The sequence below is a fragment of the Syzygium oleosum genome, unplaced genomic scaffold (genome assembly GCF_021117445.2).
Source record: "Syzygium oleosum isolate NSW1041296 unplaced genomic scaffold, Sole_v2.1 Sole_v2.07, whole genome shotgun sequence".
Classification (NCBI taxonomy): Eukaryota; Viridiplantae; Streptophyta; class Magnoliopsida; order Myrtales; family Myrtaceae; genus Syzygium; species Syzygium oleosum.
The window spans coordinates 1764305-1780776 of NW_026607491.1; the positions used below are offsets into that span (position 1 = coordinate 1764305).

The 16472-nt window shown below is 40.8% G+C and overlaps 3 protein-coding genes across 4 annotated transcripts; 2 read left to right on the forward strand and 1 right to left on the reverse strand.

Annotated features, from left to right (window-relative positions):
- The first annotated feature begins 6866 nt into the window (after positions 1-6866).
- LOC115682259 (uncharacterized) lies at positions 6867-8566 on the forward strand. The gene is made up of 4 exons (XM_030606431.2): positions 6867-7025; positions 7628-7750; positions 7858-8019; positions 8108-8566. The coding sequence occupies exons 1-4, from the start codon at positions 6895-6897 to the stop codon at positions 8481-8483; spliced, it is 792 nt and encodes a 263-aa protein (XP_030462291.1). The 5' UTR covers positions 6867-6894; the 3' UTR covers positions 8484-8566.
- Positions 8567-9342: 776 nt separating this feature from the next.
- Positions 9343-12726, reverse strand: LOC115682226 (actin). Of its 2 annotated transcripts, none has more exons than XM_030606382.2 (5): positions 12587-12726; positions 11243-11309; positions 10702-11095; positions 9741-10354; positions 9343-9639 (listed from the first exon to the last, which is right to left on the reverse strand). In XM_030606382.2, exons 2-5 carry the CDS (start codon positions 11300-11302, stop codon positions 9574-9576), a joined length of 1134 nt encoding a protein of 377 aa, XP_030462242.1. In that variant the 5' UTR covers positions 11303-11309; positions 12587-12726; the 3' UTR covers positions 9343-9573. The 2 variants fall into 2 exon arrangements, with proteins under 2 accessions (XP_030462242.1, XP_056169277.1); XM_056313302.1 differs by having other exon boundaries at positions 11243-11305; positions 12587-12682.
- Positions 12727-14488: 1762 nt separating this feature from the next.
- On the forward strand, positions 14489-15752 carry LOC115682205 (uncharacterized). Its single transcript, XM_056313075.1, has 3 exons — positions 14489-14495; positions 14975-15378; positions 15505-15752. Exons 1-3 carry the CDS (start codon positions 14489-14491, stop codon positions 15562-15564), a joined length of 471 nt encoding a protein of 156 aa, XP_056169050.1. The 3' UTR covers positions 15565-15752.
- The last annotated feature ends 720 nt before the right edge of the window (positions 15753-16472 follow it).

The following is a 16472-nucleotide window of genomic DNA, read 5'->3' on the forward strand; positions in this document are numbered from 1 at the left end:
AGTCGGGGGCGAGGAGGAGGCGGTCGAGGTGGACGAAGTGGCCGAGCTGGAGGCGGTTGGAGAGGATGAGGTCGGCGTCGCGGTCGGAGAGGGAGACATAGGTGGAGTGGAGGGAGTCGGAGAGGTGGAGGAAGAAGTCGTGGTTGGGCCAGAGGAAGCGGTCGCCTGCCGGAAAGGGGAAGCGGTCGCCGCTGCAGGCGTCGGCCATCGATCTCGGCGACGCCGCTGAGGGTGATGTTGCCGGCGGTGGCGGCGGCGGCGGCGGCGCGGCGGAACTCGGGGAAGAAGAAGTCGGCGGCAGAATCCGAGGAGGAGGAGGGATGTTAAGGGTTTTGGTTATTGTTTGGGTTGGGCTTGGGTACCCAAGCCCAATAGATCCAAACAATACCCAATTTTTTTTATTGTTACCAAAACAAATTGAGATCCAACCCGACCCAATAAGAAAATTTCGTGTTCGGGTCGGGTCGGGTCGGTTCGTGTTTCGGTTCGGGCATTGTGTTTGGTTTTGATACCCTTACTTGTAATGTGTGTACAAGTGTGGGAGCAACTATTGGAGCATCCAATAGTTACTTGGTCTATAGCGAGGTTGCTGTAGAAGGAAGTCAGGTTTTACGTGGTAGCAGGTTCAACACTTGAAATAAGGCGATATTTGTTCTATTGGCATAAGTGGTGGAATTCGACTGTTTTGGTTGCTAGAACTGGATGAGAGGAGTAGGCAAACCCAAGCCGAACCTCTATAAATCTTGCTTGCAATTTCTCTTTTCCTAAACTCAGCAATTTCCGTTGCTTATATAACTAGTTCATTTTACGCGTAAAAGCAGAATTTTTATTGGGGTTGATTTTACAAAATTAATTTTCTGTTTTCTTGAAAAATCAATTCATCCCCACTCCGTAGTTGCTTATTTGGTAGGCGAAATCCGTTTGCATGTGGATTGATTCCTGGCTTAGGGGGGGAACCATCCCTGTGACTCAAGGTTCCTAAGTTTGGAATCAGGAACCAAATCGGTCGCTTTTGAAATCGGATCTTGAACCGACCAGTTCCAATCCGGCTCCCGGTTCTTCGGAACAAAACATAGATTTACTCAGAGATCTATGTAATCGGTCTTGAATCGGCTTCTGAGGTATGTAATACATTGTGTAATCGTTTTACTCAGAGATCTGTGGCCAAAGAATTCGAATTAAGGGGTAAGCTTCAATCCTGTCAAAAGCGTAATAGGTCGTTAACCGGGTATTTGCACGAGTTCAAATTGATTTGTGACCAGTAAACGCGATCAGGAAATCGGTCGATGATATCACAAAGGTCTTCGGTGTTTTAGAGGGTCTCAGAAGTGACTATGAGACGTTTAAGACAACTATGTATTGTCTTAAACTCGAGCCGAGCTACGGAGACGTTATTGGTCAGCTCGAGAGATATGCAGTGTGACATCAAAATTATTTGTCGAATCAAATAAACACTAATTTGGCATTCACTGGTGAAAAGATTGATCAGTCTAAACTGAGCAGTGAGGATGATTTGAGTTCATTTGATTCAACATTTGTTTTTGTTGGCCAAAAAATTTTTAACAGAGGTTTTGAAGGAAGGAATGGCAGGTTTGACAATAGAGGAAGAGGCTATGGTTTTCATGGAAGGAGGTTTGGAAATTATCCTAGATTCCAAAACTATGGACCCTCGGGAACTTTTGGTGATTCATCTGGTGGTTATCAGTCCGCTGGTTATCAATCTGATGGAAATTACAGACCAAATTCACCTTCTCAGAGTCAAGGCTTCCGACCCTATACAACCACTCCGACTAAGGTTGCTGATTCAAAGGAGTACTCGCATGTGGGTGGTAATTCTGCTTCGGACAGACATATTTATGTGGATAATATGAAGCTTTAATGTCAGATATACAAGAGGTCGGGACATGACGCTCTACGTTGCTGGTATTGCTTTGATAAGATTATCAAAGCGAGCTGATACCAAATGCCTTAGCTGCTCTTCACTTGGAGGATGATCAAGGAGGAGATTGGTTCTCGGATTCTAGGGCAACAACCCATATCGCATCATTGACCGGTAATCTCAATTCTTTCTCTCGTTACTACGGTTCAGACACAGTAATGGTGGGGAATGGAGTTTGTTTGCCCATTACCCATATTGGCTCAACATCTTTATCTACTAAATTGCATTCATTTCCTTTAAATGAGGTTTTGGTTGTCCCAGAGATTAAAAAAAACTTGATTTCGATGTCTAAGTTGACTGACGATTACCCTTGCTCACTAATCTTTGATGAATTTGGTGTATCTATTAAGGAACATCTGACGGATTCGGTAATCAATTTGGGAAAGAAATGTGGGGGTCTTTACAAAGTAAATCAAGCACAAACAGAGTCGTGGTACTCTCAAAGACAACGGGCCGCCAGTAGTGAAGTCTGGCACCTTCGATTTGGGCACTCAAAACTTTCAAATGATAAAGTTTATTGAGAACAACAATAAGATCAAATCTACAAAGGTGACAAAGAGAATATGTGGAAGCTGCCAGGTTGGAAAAAGCAATAAGCTGCCCTTCAATATCTCAGAATCCCTAGCTAGTAAACCACTTGTAAAAAATCTATTGTGATGTGTGGGGGCATGCCCCGGTAGAATCTTTTCAATAGTTTAAATTCTATGTAGTCTTCACAGACAGTTTTTCACGGTTCTCATGGGTGTATCCAATGAAGAGAAAGTCTGAGTTCTTTTCCATCTTTGTCATGTTCCAAAATCTTGTTGAGAACCAATTTAAAAGTCGAATTAAATCTTTCCAATGCGACGGTGGAGGGGAATTCAATAGTAGCCCGTTAATCATTTGAATGAGAAATGAATTAAAATGTTGGTCTCCTGCCCATATACGCCAGAACATAATGGAAATGTCAAAAGGAAACGTTGGCACATCGTTGAGTTGGGTCTTTCTATGCTCTACCATGCACGGGTATCGTTGATTTATTGGGTCAATGCGTTTCTGACTACCACATTTCTCATCAATCTGCTGCCATCACCAGTGTTGGGAATGAGTAGTCCGTTTGGTAAGCTCTTTGGTAAAGAGCCTGACTATGGGTTTCTTCGAGTCTTCGGTTGTGAGTGCTATCCACGCCTTAGACCATATGGTGCAACAAAGTTTGATCCACGCTCATTACCCTATATTTTTTTTGGGTATAGTCAGAGACATAAAAGGTTATCGATATCTTTATTGGCCTACAGGAAGGGTGTATGTAAGTCGTCACGTGATATTTGATAGACGAGATTCCCATTTTCTGATCAATTGGGAACTGTTTTTCCTAGGTATTCACATTTGTATCAGACTTGGTTACAAGGGGTAGAATTCTTTACTAGACAATCTGAAACAATAGTGAGTGAAGGGAAAACATCACAACACACGAGCATGGGATTTCTATTTGATGATAACATCTCTGGACAACAAAATTATGAGCTGCTAAATGAGACAAATGTGTAGCAACCACAGTTGGGTTCACAAGAACCATGCACAGACTATGAAACACATGAAGAAGCAACAGTCTTTGCCTTAGGTGATTTACCAGTTCCATCCACTCAACAACAATCTACTCACCCAATGCAAACAAGGTTGAAATCGGGAATAAGGAAGCTCAATCCGAAGTATGTTCTGTCTACAACCCATGAGATCCCAAAAGAGCCGAAAACAGTTAAAGGAGCACTAAGTCACCCGGGTTGGAGGAAGCCATGATAGAAGAATTGGAGGCTCTCAAATTAAATCAAACATGGGAGCTAGTACCAAGATCTTCAGAAATGAATGTCGTCGGATGTAAGTGGGTGTTCAAAGCCAAGTTGGATGCGGAAGGAAACCTTAAGAAACTGAAAGCACGATTAGTGGCAAAAGGGTACCATCAAGAGAAAGGCATTGATTTCGCCGAAACTTTCAGTCCTGTGGTTAAACAGGCAACCGTCCTCTCCATGGCAATTATTAAAGGAAGGTTTATCCATCAACTGGATGTGAAGAATGCATTTCTTCACAGGTCATTGAATGAGACGTGTTTATGGAACAACTGCCGGGTTTTGTGAGTTCTACGATGCCTAACTCAGTTTGTTTACTCAAGAAGGCATTATATGGTTTAAAACAAGCTCCGCGAGCTTGGTTTGAAAAATTCAGCAACTTTTTGCTGGAACGGGGATTTCATTGCAGCTCTACTGATCCGTTGATGTTTATTCTTCACACGGGTTAGCACACCTTGGTATTATTATTATACATTGATGACATTATTTTGACGGGCAGCTCATCATCTCTACTTCGGGAATTAATAGAAGCTTTAAGCAGAAATTTTTCTATGAAAGATCTCGGACGACTTCACTATTTTCTCGGTATTGAAGCCAAGTTTATGGGTCCGAACCTATTTCTAACACAATCAAAATATGCTGTTGATTTGTTGCAGAAAGCAGAAATGCAAGACAGTAAGCCGATTGAGACCCCGTTGCCTATCAAAACTCATCCAATGGTACAAGACATGGAACCTTTTCATGATCCTCACTCCTTTCGAAGTCTTGCGGGTGGATTACAATATCTAACGATCACAAGATCGACATCTCTTATTTAGTAAATCAAATTTGTCAGAAAATGCATTCTCCTACGAATGGTGATTTCAAATTGTTAAAACGGGTGTTGCGGTATGTGAAAGGAACTCAGCAACTGGGGCTTTATTTTCACTCTAATAGCATACTGAATTTATACGGGTATGCGGACTCTGATTGGGCTGGTTGTTCTGAGACTTGGAGGTCAACGATCGGGTTTTGCACTTTCTTGGGATCAAATATCATTTCATGGTCCGCAAAACGGCAAGTGACAGTGTCAAGGTCATCGACGGAGGCTGAATATAGGGCCTTAGCTTCTGCCACGGCCAATCTTACATGGGTTTCTTTTGTGTTGAGAGATTTGGGTATTTCGCTCACGGGTCCGACTTTGCTTTACAGTGATAACCGCTCGGCCATTTCATTGACAACGAATCCAGTCCTTCATGCAAGGACAAAGCACGTGGAGATCGATTTTCATTTCATTCGAGAGAAAGTCGCTCTCAAGTCACTTGAAGTCCGTTATGTTCCTGCTACTCATCAAATTGCTGACATATTTACAAAAGCTTTATCGCGCTTTGATCATTGCAGGTTACGATACAAACTGGGACTAGGTTTTCCACCTAATCCCAGTTTGAGGGAGGCTGATAAGGTTAATAATATTGGTGAACCATCGGAAGGTGCAGAAGAAGAGAAATGTCTAGATTTAAAGAAGTTATCATCAATTCAAGAAGAGGTTTTGGTTTCTCACAAGGTGAAGAGCAACACGTGCAACTCATCTCATTGCCATAGCAAAACCAATTCCGTTTCTACAGAGCAAGGCGGAGAAAAAAAGAGAGTAGAAGAATTTATTTTCTTCAGAGACAAGTGTCACGAGCCAAATGGAGGAATGCATAATTGTTTTGCTGCCTTAACCTTAGTCCCAGCTGAGTAAATCTAACTACAGAGTGGCAATCGATTAAGGAATAATTGAGTGACATGTGGTATGGCTAATATTTTTCACACAAGTTTTTCATCTGGTTGTCTTCTTAATATAAATAGCAGTATGTACTGTAGAAGAAAAAGACTGTGTATTATGGCTTTCAGTGTATAACATTTTTCTCCTGGGAAATTTACCTTTGAATCGTTATCTTCTTAATTCCTCTGATTTTCTTCACCTCTTCCCCCTTCTTGCGTTCCTCCTCTGATATATCCTCCATGATCTCCTTCTTCATAGGCATAAAAACCATAGCTTTCTTCAAAAAGTACAATCTTTAGTTCTTTACTACATTTCGCTCATGCCCTTATGATGAGCTCTCGATTCGCATAAATCCTCCAACTCACACCCCAATCAGACCTCATAGCAAATGAGAAGTCGACATGGAGAAGAAATTACCTTCTGTTCCTGAAGATCGAGGGATTGAGGATCAACTTCTTTTTAGCAGAAACATGCTAATAGTTTTTAAACTCTTTTTTCTAACTATTTTATCACACTTCCCAAAATTCCTTTCTGCGACATTTTATCCACTCGATTGACAACAAATCCAAATCATGTATTAAAATGTAAATATATGCTCGATGTGGACAGTAATTACGTTAGAGGACCTACTTAATTAGTGTGAACCAATATCTTATATGCATCATGTCAACTTTCTCCATCAAACATGACCAAAGTTTAGTAGAAAGAAGAGAGACGTGAGAGAGTTTGAGAACGTATAAACAAATTAAATCTTACCTCATACTCTTAAATTCCCTTTTGACCACTTCTTCGTTTGGATGCTCTCGACAATATAACATTATCTCCGACAATGCTTTTCTAATTAAATAGAAATTATCCTAATTAAATACCATGTCGATCGTTTTGGAAGTTGAAACATATATAAAAAATTGTCCTTTCTTAAATATATTAGAATAATGGGGTCGTTCTAATTTATTTGCACATTGCATATTCAAAATCTTACCTCATGTTCTTAATTCCCTTTTGACCTCTTCAATTGGATGCTCTCAACAACGTAACATTATACCAGACAATGCTTTTCTAATTAAATAAAAAAATAATTCAGCACAAATAATTAAAATAAAATATCATCTCAATCGGTTTGGAAGTTGAAACGTAAAGCAAAAATTATATAGTTTTAGATATATTAATGCAATATGGTCTTTCTAATTTATTTACACATTACATAATCAAAATCCACTTTTTAGGGAGTAGTTGGTGCCTCTTTCTGAGTAATGGAGTGGTTGGCCTTGGCACTTATTTTACGTGCATGAAAAGACTCCTCCTCCTCTTCTTGTTGTTCTTCTCAATTTAAGACTGATTCTACGGATGTTCCCATTTCATTTCCCCAATTCATCGTCTTTGCCATGCCGATCCCCGTGAACGACAACATGGGAAGCTCTTTCCACGAATTCAAGAAGCGGGCCTCTTCGTTTCTCAAAGAAAAGATCGTCAAGAACGTTCGCCTGAAGCTGACTGATGTTACACCAGCTGAAATGTAAATTCAATCTTCTATTTTCACTTGTTACCAACAATTTCTGAAACTTTTAATCTACTTCTGTTACCTCCATTTCTCGGTTTGAACCAAACTATGTATGGCTTCAATTTTTCTTTTCAGCGCAATTGGTTTTGGTGACACAGTTCAAAACCAAGAGAAACATGTCCAAAAACGAATTTTGATCTTGGGGCCTTTTGTTGATAGCAAAAGGGGATATGACAGTAGTTGAATATGTTGTTAATTTGATTTATCTTGCATAGTATATGAATCTACTTCAGAGAAAAGGTTGCATAGACTGTTTTCGGTTGGGTCACCGCTATACGAATGAAGCTTTCGATAGCCAAACCGCTGCACGTTTGTGCGCTCTATTTGATTTTGTAGTCATGGTGTGGATTATGTGTATGATTTCTGTCTCGTCCCTTCTAATTCCATCTAGATTTCTTGTAAATTTAAGCGACCAATCAAATGTTCCGATGATGCCATTGTTGTTATTTTACAGCAAAAATTGGTCGAAATTTTGTTGTTCCCCTAAGACTAGTGTTCCTTCTAATCACACTTGAGTTTCTCATGTTAGTTTGCTTCTTGATGTTTGAGTCATAAAGATTGACAGAAGAAGCTACAAATGGAAATCCATGGCCGCCGGATGTGCGCAGTATGGCCATAATATCTCACGCCGCGTTTGAAGTGGATGATTATTGGAGAATAGTAGAGATTCTGCACAAGAGGTACATAATTATCCCTCTATTTTTCACCTAAAATTCGAAATGAATGAACATGACCTTTCTTAGCAAACTCACCATTAATCTATTTGATTTACATGTCAAATGAGTAGGTTGGTGCAATTTGATAGAAAGAACTGGCGAGTCACCTACAAGGCTCTGATAGTGTTGGAGCACTTGCTAACCCACGGACCACAACGTGTGGTTGAAGAGTTTCAAAGCGATAAAGACGTTGTCAAGGAGATGAAAGACTTTCAATACGTTGATGAGAAAGGGTAAGTGAAGAAAAAAGAGATGTGTTTGGTAAGATTGATGTTCATGACTAGCGAAACTCAATGTAATTCCTCTACATATGATTTCCAGATTCAACTGGGGTGCGCGAGTTGGCAACTTGTCCGAGAGAGTACAGAACCTGCTCGACAACGATGAATACTTGAGAGAAGAAAGAGTGAGGGCACGCAAGTTGACTCGAGGTATACAAGGCTTCGGGAGCCTCCAGCGACCGTTTTCCAAGGACGCGAGCGGCTTCAAAGACTCATCATCATCATCACCATACGGCAGGTGCAATTCTCATTACAGCGAAATGACTGGATTTCACAAAAAAGAAGACACTTTGATGGAGTCAAACACGATGATGGATGGCAATGAAGAGTGTCATTACAGCATAGAAGACCATCCTTTCTGCGAAATCGGGCGTCCGACTAATAAGATATCTCTTCTTCCTAGTTCGAGTGCCTGATCAAGATTTTCGGTTTGTGAAGTGATGTAAATTGACCTTACTTAGGAGATGGGGAAAATTAGAAGTCGGTTCTTTTGTTTCAGTTCCGAGGATAGTGTACCTTTTGTCAGCAAACACAAATGAAAGGGTTTATATGACTTTGCTCAACTGACTTTGGGTTGATTTGTGATTTGTGCGGGTCTCAATAAACAGTGGTCTCAATTGTGCATGGTTTATATATGGCGGAACGTCTTTCGGCCCACGCGGTAGCTCGGTCAACGAACAATGGAAGTTGGAACATCAGTTACTTACAAGAAAAGATCAAAATAATTTGGAGAAATTTGAGTCAAGAAGCTATCACCATCACTCAAATGATAAAAAAACACACTCGCTAGACAATATATAAGTAGACTATCAGCCAAAATAATCAGAAGAAGGGTTCAACCGAAGCTCTCCCAAAGGCTACAAATGGTTGAGCCTTGACATCAATTTGCTGGCAATAGAGACAAGTTGCTTGTGAACTTAACCGGGCATCACCAATTGACCGAGCAACATACATAGAATTCAGCAAACACCATACGTATGAAGATAGCTTAGACCCTGTGACATAGAGGTTGATACAAACACTTCGACAAAGTATCCTTCCTTTGAGAAGTTTGTAGCACTTTGTACCCCGTATCGACCGATGCACAACATGTTATTCCTGTCTAAATCCTATCGATGTGTTTTCCGAGTGTTGGCTAGTAAGACCTGTAGGTGCCAGCATGTGGGCATTAGATCGTCGATCTTGTTCAACAGATTAAGAAAGGTGCAGTAATATGTGTAAACAGGACAATCCAGAAAAAAAGAAGAAGAAGCAAAACTGGCAATAGAATGAGAATTATACAGAACAATAGAAAAGGCTTGGCTTTTATAAGATAAATGCATGACAAGAATCCTGGACTTCATATCAACTGAATGATGAAAAGGAAATGATTTTGGCAATCAAGTATTGCCTTCTCAAGATCTAATCAAAAGGGGATACAAAAGTAGAATCAGAAAGAGCAGCGAGTTGCGTTTCTTTCTAAAAAGGACAGTAATCTCTTCCCTCGATGACCTTATCCTCGAAAAGTTAGAAGCACTTTCTGTGCACAATCGAAGGTCCAGATTCATCATACTCTGCCTTTGCAATCCACATCTGCACCCAAAAACAAATGGCAATGTGCTCAAACCATACCTCTTTACCAACATAAGATGCAAATAATGTACATATTATACGAATGCATGAGCTAGACGAACCTGCTGGAATGTGCTAAGAGATGCCAAGATAGAACCACCAATCCAGACACTGTACTTCCTCTCAGGAGGAGCCACAACCTTGATCTTCATGCTGCTCGGTGCTAGTGCTGAGATTTCCTTGCTCATTCTGTCTGCAATACCGGGGAACATGGTGGAACCACCACTGAGGACGATGTTTCCATACAGGTCCTTCCTGATATCCACATCGCACTTCATGATGGAATTGTAAGTGGTCTCATGGATTCCAGCAGCTTCCATTCCGATCATGGACGGCTGGAAGAGAACCTCCGGGCATCGGAATCGCTCAGCCCCGATAGTAATGACTTGACCGTCCGGCAACTCATAGCTCTTTTCAACGCTTGAGCTGGTCTTGGAGGTCTCAAGCTCCTGCTCATAGTCCAGGGCTATATAAGCCAACTTCTCCTTCATGTCTCTCACAATTTCACGCTCAGCTGTGGTAGTGAAGGAGTATCCACGCTCGGTAAGAATCTTCATCAAATGATCGGTGAGATCACGCCCAGCCAGGTCAAGACGGAGAATGGCATGAGGGAGGGCATAACCCTCATAGATTGGCACCGTGTGACTAACACCATCACCAGAATCCAACACAATACCTGCAACAAATAACAAAATAAACGCACAATCCTAATGCCTGAAGCAGAGAAAAATGTTCCTATAGATCATGACAATTCAACCTTCACAGACCAACCCAAGAATAATTCAGATTGGCGGCCCTCAAGTCAAATCCATCTTTGATCTCTTGTATCTAGTTCTTTTTTTGGGTGGTACCCCCTTGGTACCTTTTAATTGAATTATCTTAAAAGAAAAAGTGAAGTCCTTTTCTTTACCTTAAAAGTGAAACTAGACTGCATAGCATAATTTTTTTCCTTGGGAAGTTAGTTTTATCGCAATTCTCTACTTCAAGAAATTCCGTTAGTGGAAAACCGATCAAACTACTCACCAGTTGTACGACCACTTGCATAAAGGGAAAGGACAGCTTGGATTGCGACATACATAGCAGGAGTGTTGAAAGTCTCAAACATAATCTGGGTCATCTTCTCACGGTTAGCTTTGGGGTTGAGAGGAGCTTCAGTCAGGAGAACAGGGTGTTCCTCTGGGGCAACACGAAGTTCATTGTAGAAAGTGTGATGCCATATTTTCTCCATGTCATCCCAATTGCTAACAATCCCATGCTCAATGGGGTACTTCAGTGTCAAGATACCACGCTTGGATTGGGCCTCATCACCAACATATGCATCTTTCTGACCCATGCCAACCATCACACCGGTATGACGAGGACGCCCAACAATGCTAGGGAAGACGGCCCTTGGTGCGTCATCACCGGCAAATCCAGCCTACACGAGTATTTTAATCACTTTGTAAAATTTGATCTGGTAAAGGACATCAAAGATCTGGAACTGGAGATATTCTGAAATCTGATTCGAAACAAGCTCCAGATGCGATTAGAGAAAATGATACACCAGGGGAAAGCCAAAAAGTACCTTGACCATCCCAGTTCCATTATCGCAAACGAGTGGCTGAATATCCTCAGCTTCTGCCATCTTCTAGCTGATCAACAACATTACAAGATGCGAGAAGAATTTCATGAATCTTATATAGAACAATTACACCAGACAGGCCTTTTCCTCCATTCAACCGTTTTTAGTGTCTAAGACATCCACTAGAAAACAAAATGCCATGCAAACATAGTTATTAGCTTGAGCAGGTGCTAAGCCATTGAGCAAGATATAATGTCACAAGGCAAAAGGGGAAAAAGGAAATAAATGAAACTAAAAAATTGCATCTCCGAAATATGAGCAGAAATAGTTTTCCTAGAGAACCACCCAAAGAACAATAAAGCACCGGACATTATGAGCATAACCTGTTAATCACATGGGCCATAGGTCATTATCAGATGCATAACATCCAGGACCACATAGGATTATAGCGAAGGCCCACCAAATTATGCATTACCCTTAATTTGCTACAGGAAATTTGAAACTCTGTGCTTCTAGGCATTCCTGAACTCCACGTTGTTTAGAACTTTACCATTGTCTGTGAACCACCAGAAATTGAATTACACTAAAGGTTACTAAGATAAGATTTTAGTAGACAGGAAATCAATCGAAGATAACACCATGAGGAGAAGGAGACATCCGTTTAACAATGTATATATTGATCTAATACATTTTTCACCAACTTCTGCATTATGTTTTCACTCAAATTTATTCACCGCTCATTACTTCACTCGGTTTAATCCTCCGAATCCGAAAACAGACACGGCGATGTGGAGAATAGAAATGCATACAAATTGCGAACCGTGATGACAAAGCAATCGTTTTCTAGAACGACCCAATTCAACCCAGACATGCCGCATTGCCGAAGCTCACAAATGGCACGTCCAACATGGAAACAAAACTATATCAATCAAACACTCCTCAGCAGAACACAAACGAATCCTATCTAACCAGGAGGGCATCTCCCAAATCCAAGCAGGCAGCACATTCAAAACCGCGGAACAAAACCGACGACCGGCCCAATCGCGTGCAAACATTGAAAGGGTGGCGACCCAGCAATGAAACTCAAACTCCCCAGCTCGAAAGATCATCCCCCACGAGCGGACGCATCGCCAGAGCAGGCAATGCGTCGACAAGCCGACGACCCACGAATCAAGTCGCGCCCTTTCCCCTCGATCCCGGGTCTCGCCGGGAAAGGAAGGAAGCGACAGATCCGAACGCCGGCGAAGGGAGGAGATCGCATTACAGAGAGAGAGAGAGAGAGAGAGAGAGAGAGAGAGAGAGAGAGAGAGAGAGAGAGAGAGAATGTGGGCAAGACGGGCAATTCACCTGGCTGCGAGAATGTGGGAAGACTGAAGGCGAGGGAGCGGCTCTGTCTTCTGAATCCGAGGAGGAGGAGGAGGAGGAGGTGGGGTGGGAGAGGTGGAGATGATGATTAATACGAGGAGGACGACGAAGCAGGCGTACGGACGGACGAGCGGTTCGTGCGGCTGATTGCTCTGGGCCTATTATTACTGCGTGCCCCCACGCCCACTCGTTTTGGAAAACCACATTTTTTATTGGATGCTATTGTTTTGGCCCCCTCTTCTTTCTTTCTTTTTTAAATGGCGCTGGTAAATTCTAAAATTAATTTTTCTCTCATCATAAAAAAATAACCGCCCACGAAAAAAAAACAAGCAGGTAATTGAAATTAGGGTACCTCTGATTTTGTGAGTAACAATGCATGAACATCGCGCGTATGAAAAGACTTAATTAAAATGAGCGAGAATGACGCAAATAATCTCTGAACTTTTGTTCACTGTACAATTGTGGTCCATGGACTTTCAATTTGTTTAATGGGATCCCTGAATTTTTACCAAATATTCAATGTGGTCCTTGAACTTTCAATTTGTTCAATGTGATTCAGAGTTCAAATTAGTCCTTGGATTATATGAAAATATTCGATGTTGTTATCGAACATAAATTAATGGAGGGATAACATTGAACATTTTCATATAGTCCAGGGACTAGGTTGAACATGTACCAAAAATTCAAGGACAACATTGAATAAATTGAAAGTTCATAGACCACATTGCATATTGAGCTATAGTTTAGCGACTTCGCTGAATAAATTAAAAGTTCGAGGATCACATTACACATTGAGCCAATGTTTAGGGACCATTTGTGTTATTAACCCTTAAAATTAATAGTTAGTGATGTCCGTGCCTATAATTCATTGATCAGAAACGAGAACAAGAGGATTGATTGAGTAAGTTTATTTTGTATAATTGTAATGATTAAATGATGAACGAAGAGAAGAGATAAGAGTTCGTCAGAGATCTTTAATGATTGATGCAGAAACAAATTATATTCTTTACCGTACTATATCCGAACGACATAAGTAAAACTGAAATTCTTTCATATGTAGGGTAAATTTGGTTGACTGAAAAACAATTTCTTGGAAATTATTCTAAGCTTTTTCATCGTTTTAGTGACGGAAAGCTACTCAATCGATGGAAAGTGTCTGATCGAAAACAACAAATTTAAATGGTGAAAAACGATTTTCTCTTTTGGTAGCGAGGGAATAGTTTTGCCAGATCTCTTATTTTGTGTTTAGGTGAGCAGAATAGTATCAATTAACTTCATAAAATCTTTATGCAACAACCTATGTTGCATCCTCATATCAAAACCCACGATCTGGTAACAAATTGGAGGAACTTGGGAAACCTTCATCATCTCCACCAATGGTAATAAAATCCCTAGATTCATGCCATCTATTAATTTGCAGACTCTAAATTTCCCTATTTTTTTGTAATTTGATTGTATTTCCATATCTGTTGTAATATTGGTTGTTCCAGCTACCTTTTTCATTTAAGATCCCATTATACTCCCTCTCTTTTTGTTCCTTCAAACCTTCTGCGGTATCAAAGTTTTCACCTCTAGCGAGCTTAGATTCAACCCTCGTCTCAACTAATGTTAATTCTCTTAATGCCTCTGAAGTAATGATTTCGATCACTGTAAATTTTCGATTACCACTAAAGCCTAATCGACATAGCTATTGTTTTTAAAGCACTCGATGCAATGCATTATCGCTACGTTGTCGTGGGATTTTACTGGTTCAATTCTCTTACAATAAGCTTTTCTTGAAAGTATGAGATTCCAACCCTTTAGGGAAAATGACACAAATGGTCTCTAAATTTTGGTCCAATGTGTAATGTGATCCTTGAACTTTTAATTTATTCAATATGGTACATGAACTGTAACTCAATGTGCAATGTGGTCCTTTCACTTTTAGTTTGTTCAATGTGGCCCCTGGATTTTTTTATACATGTTCAGTTTAGTTCCTGAACAATGTGAAGATGTTCAATGTTGTACCTGAATTTGAATTAATGGAATGACAATATTGAACATTTTCATCTAGTTCAGGGACTAAGTTGAACATCTATTAAAAGTCCAAGGACCACATCAAACAAACTAAAATTTGAGGAATCATATTACACATTGAGTTAAAGTTCATGTACCAAATTGAACAAATTAAAAATTCAGGGACTACATTATACATTGGATTAAGATTTAGGGACTATTTGTGTTATTATCCCAACCCTTTTATTCGCTCGCGCCTCCGCAGATCTTCACTATTGGATCGAAGGAAGCCGAAAAAATCACGACCCTTTGAGTTGAGATCCGTAGGACGGCTAAGATCTGCTTGAATTCAATCCGACGGTGGAAAACCATGAGTGCACCGTGCGCGTATTTATGGTTGGTTTTGGTCGAGCCCCAAAAGGCAACGGAAGCGCAACCTTCTCAGTATTCATTGTTTTGGGCCAAGAAAATCCGGGGCCTTACTACGTAAGATTCGATTGCATTGTTCCACCCCCAATCCAGACATTATTCTTCTCAATCTGCACGAGACAGCTGGGCGTAGTTACCCAACTGACAAGAAGCTGAACGAGCGGATTTGTGGGCACAAGAGATTAGCAGAGCAGCACGGAGGTGGGGAGTTCAAGAAGAGGATGAATCAGCGATTTGGCGGCGCGAGGCAGCCCACCGGCACTCCGTCGCTAGCCTGGTCGTGCGTCGTGGTCGTCGCCTCCCTCCTTGCCGGCGCCTCCGTCGTCCACAACATCTACAAGCCCGATCTGGTATGTCCGTCCCTCTCTGGCCGCCAGCTGTTCGATGCAATGCCTGACCGAGTCTTGCGGGTTGGCAGGGTCTATGGTGTTTGCGAATCTCGTGTTTAATATTGGTCTTGACTGGTGTGTGTGCAGACGTTGCCTCCTCTGGAAAGCGTTGAGGAGGCCAAGAAGAAGCAACCCACGAAGGAATGAAGGAAAAGCTCCCTGTCTTGATACTTAGAGATGGTTTTGGCTACATATTTTACTCCGTGACAAAGAGCCAAATAACGATTTCGCCAATTGGCCGTTCTGCGATCTTGCTTTGTTGTACCCATTCTAAGTGTCGACTGCGTTTTTGTGCTTCCCATTGCTCACGTAATCTTTGTTCATCTTTCTGCTAATTCTGCAAAGTGGACTTGAGAGAGACTTGCTTTCTCACTTCCATTGGCGAGATTTGGTTTGTCAGTGGAGGCGGCTCTTTTCCAAAGTTTGTTCCGACGTGACTTGCGAACTCAACTCGAATGCCATGCGAGGTTAGTGATCTTATACTTATCTTAAACTTGTTCGTGTCAATATGCTGGATGACATGATTATGGAAGGAATTTGGTTGGGACCAACTTTTGTTGTCATGGATTGAGACCTGACTTATAATGACATATTTAGGATCTGTTTATTTGGATGAAATATTTTACTGGAACACATTTTTTCCATTTTTTGGTGTTTGGTGTGGGAAAATAAGCCAGTCAAGGGAAAATATCTTTCGTCAATCAGAAAACCCACATTTAAAGATAAGGAAAACAACCTCCTAATTTATGTTCTGTTTGTTTCGCAAAAAAATTGACTTTTTTGAAACATGTTTTCCAAGAAATTATTTTTTAAGGAAAATGATAATATCTTGCGGTATTTGATTGAAATTTGAAAATGAACTGGAAATTGTTTTTCGTTGTTTGAAAAGAAAAACTTGCTTTTATTTATGAAAAGAGACCATGAAAATAAATTTTTATCGAGTTAAAATTTCATAACATAAATACTTTTATAGATTGCAAACAATTCGATTTATTTTTTCTTTTATGCTTTTTAATCAGCATTTCTTTATCATTATTGTTGACATAAGTACCCTA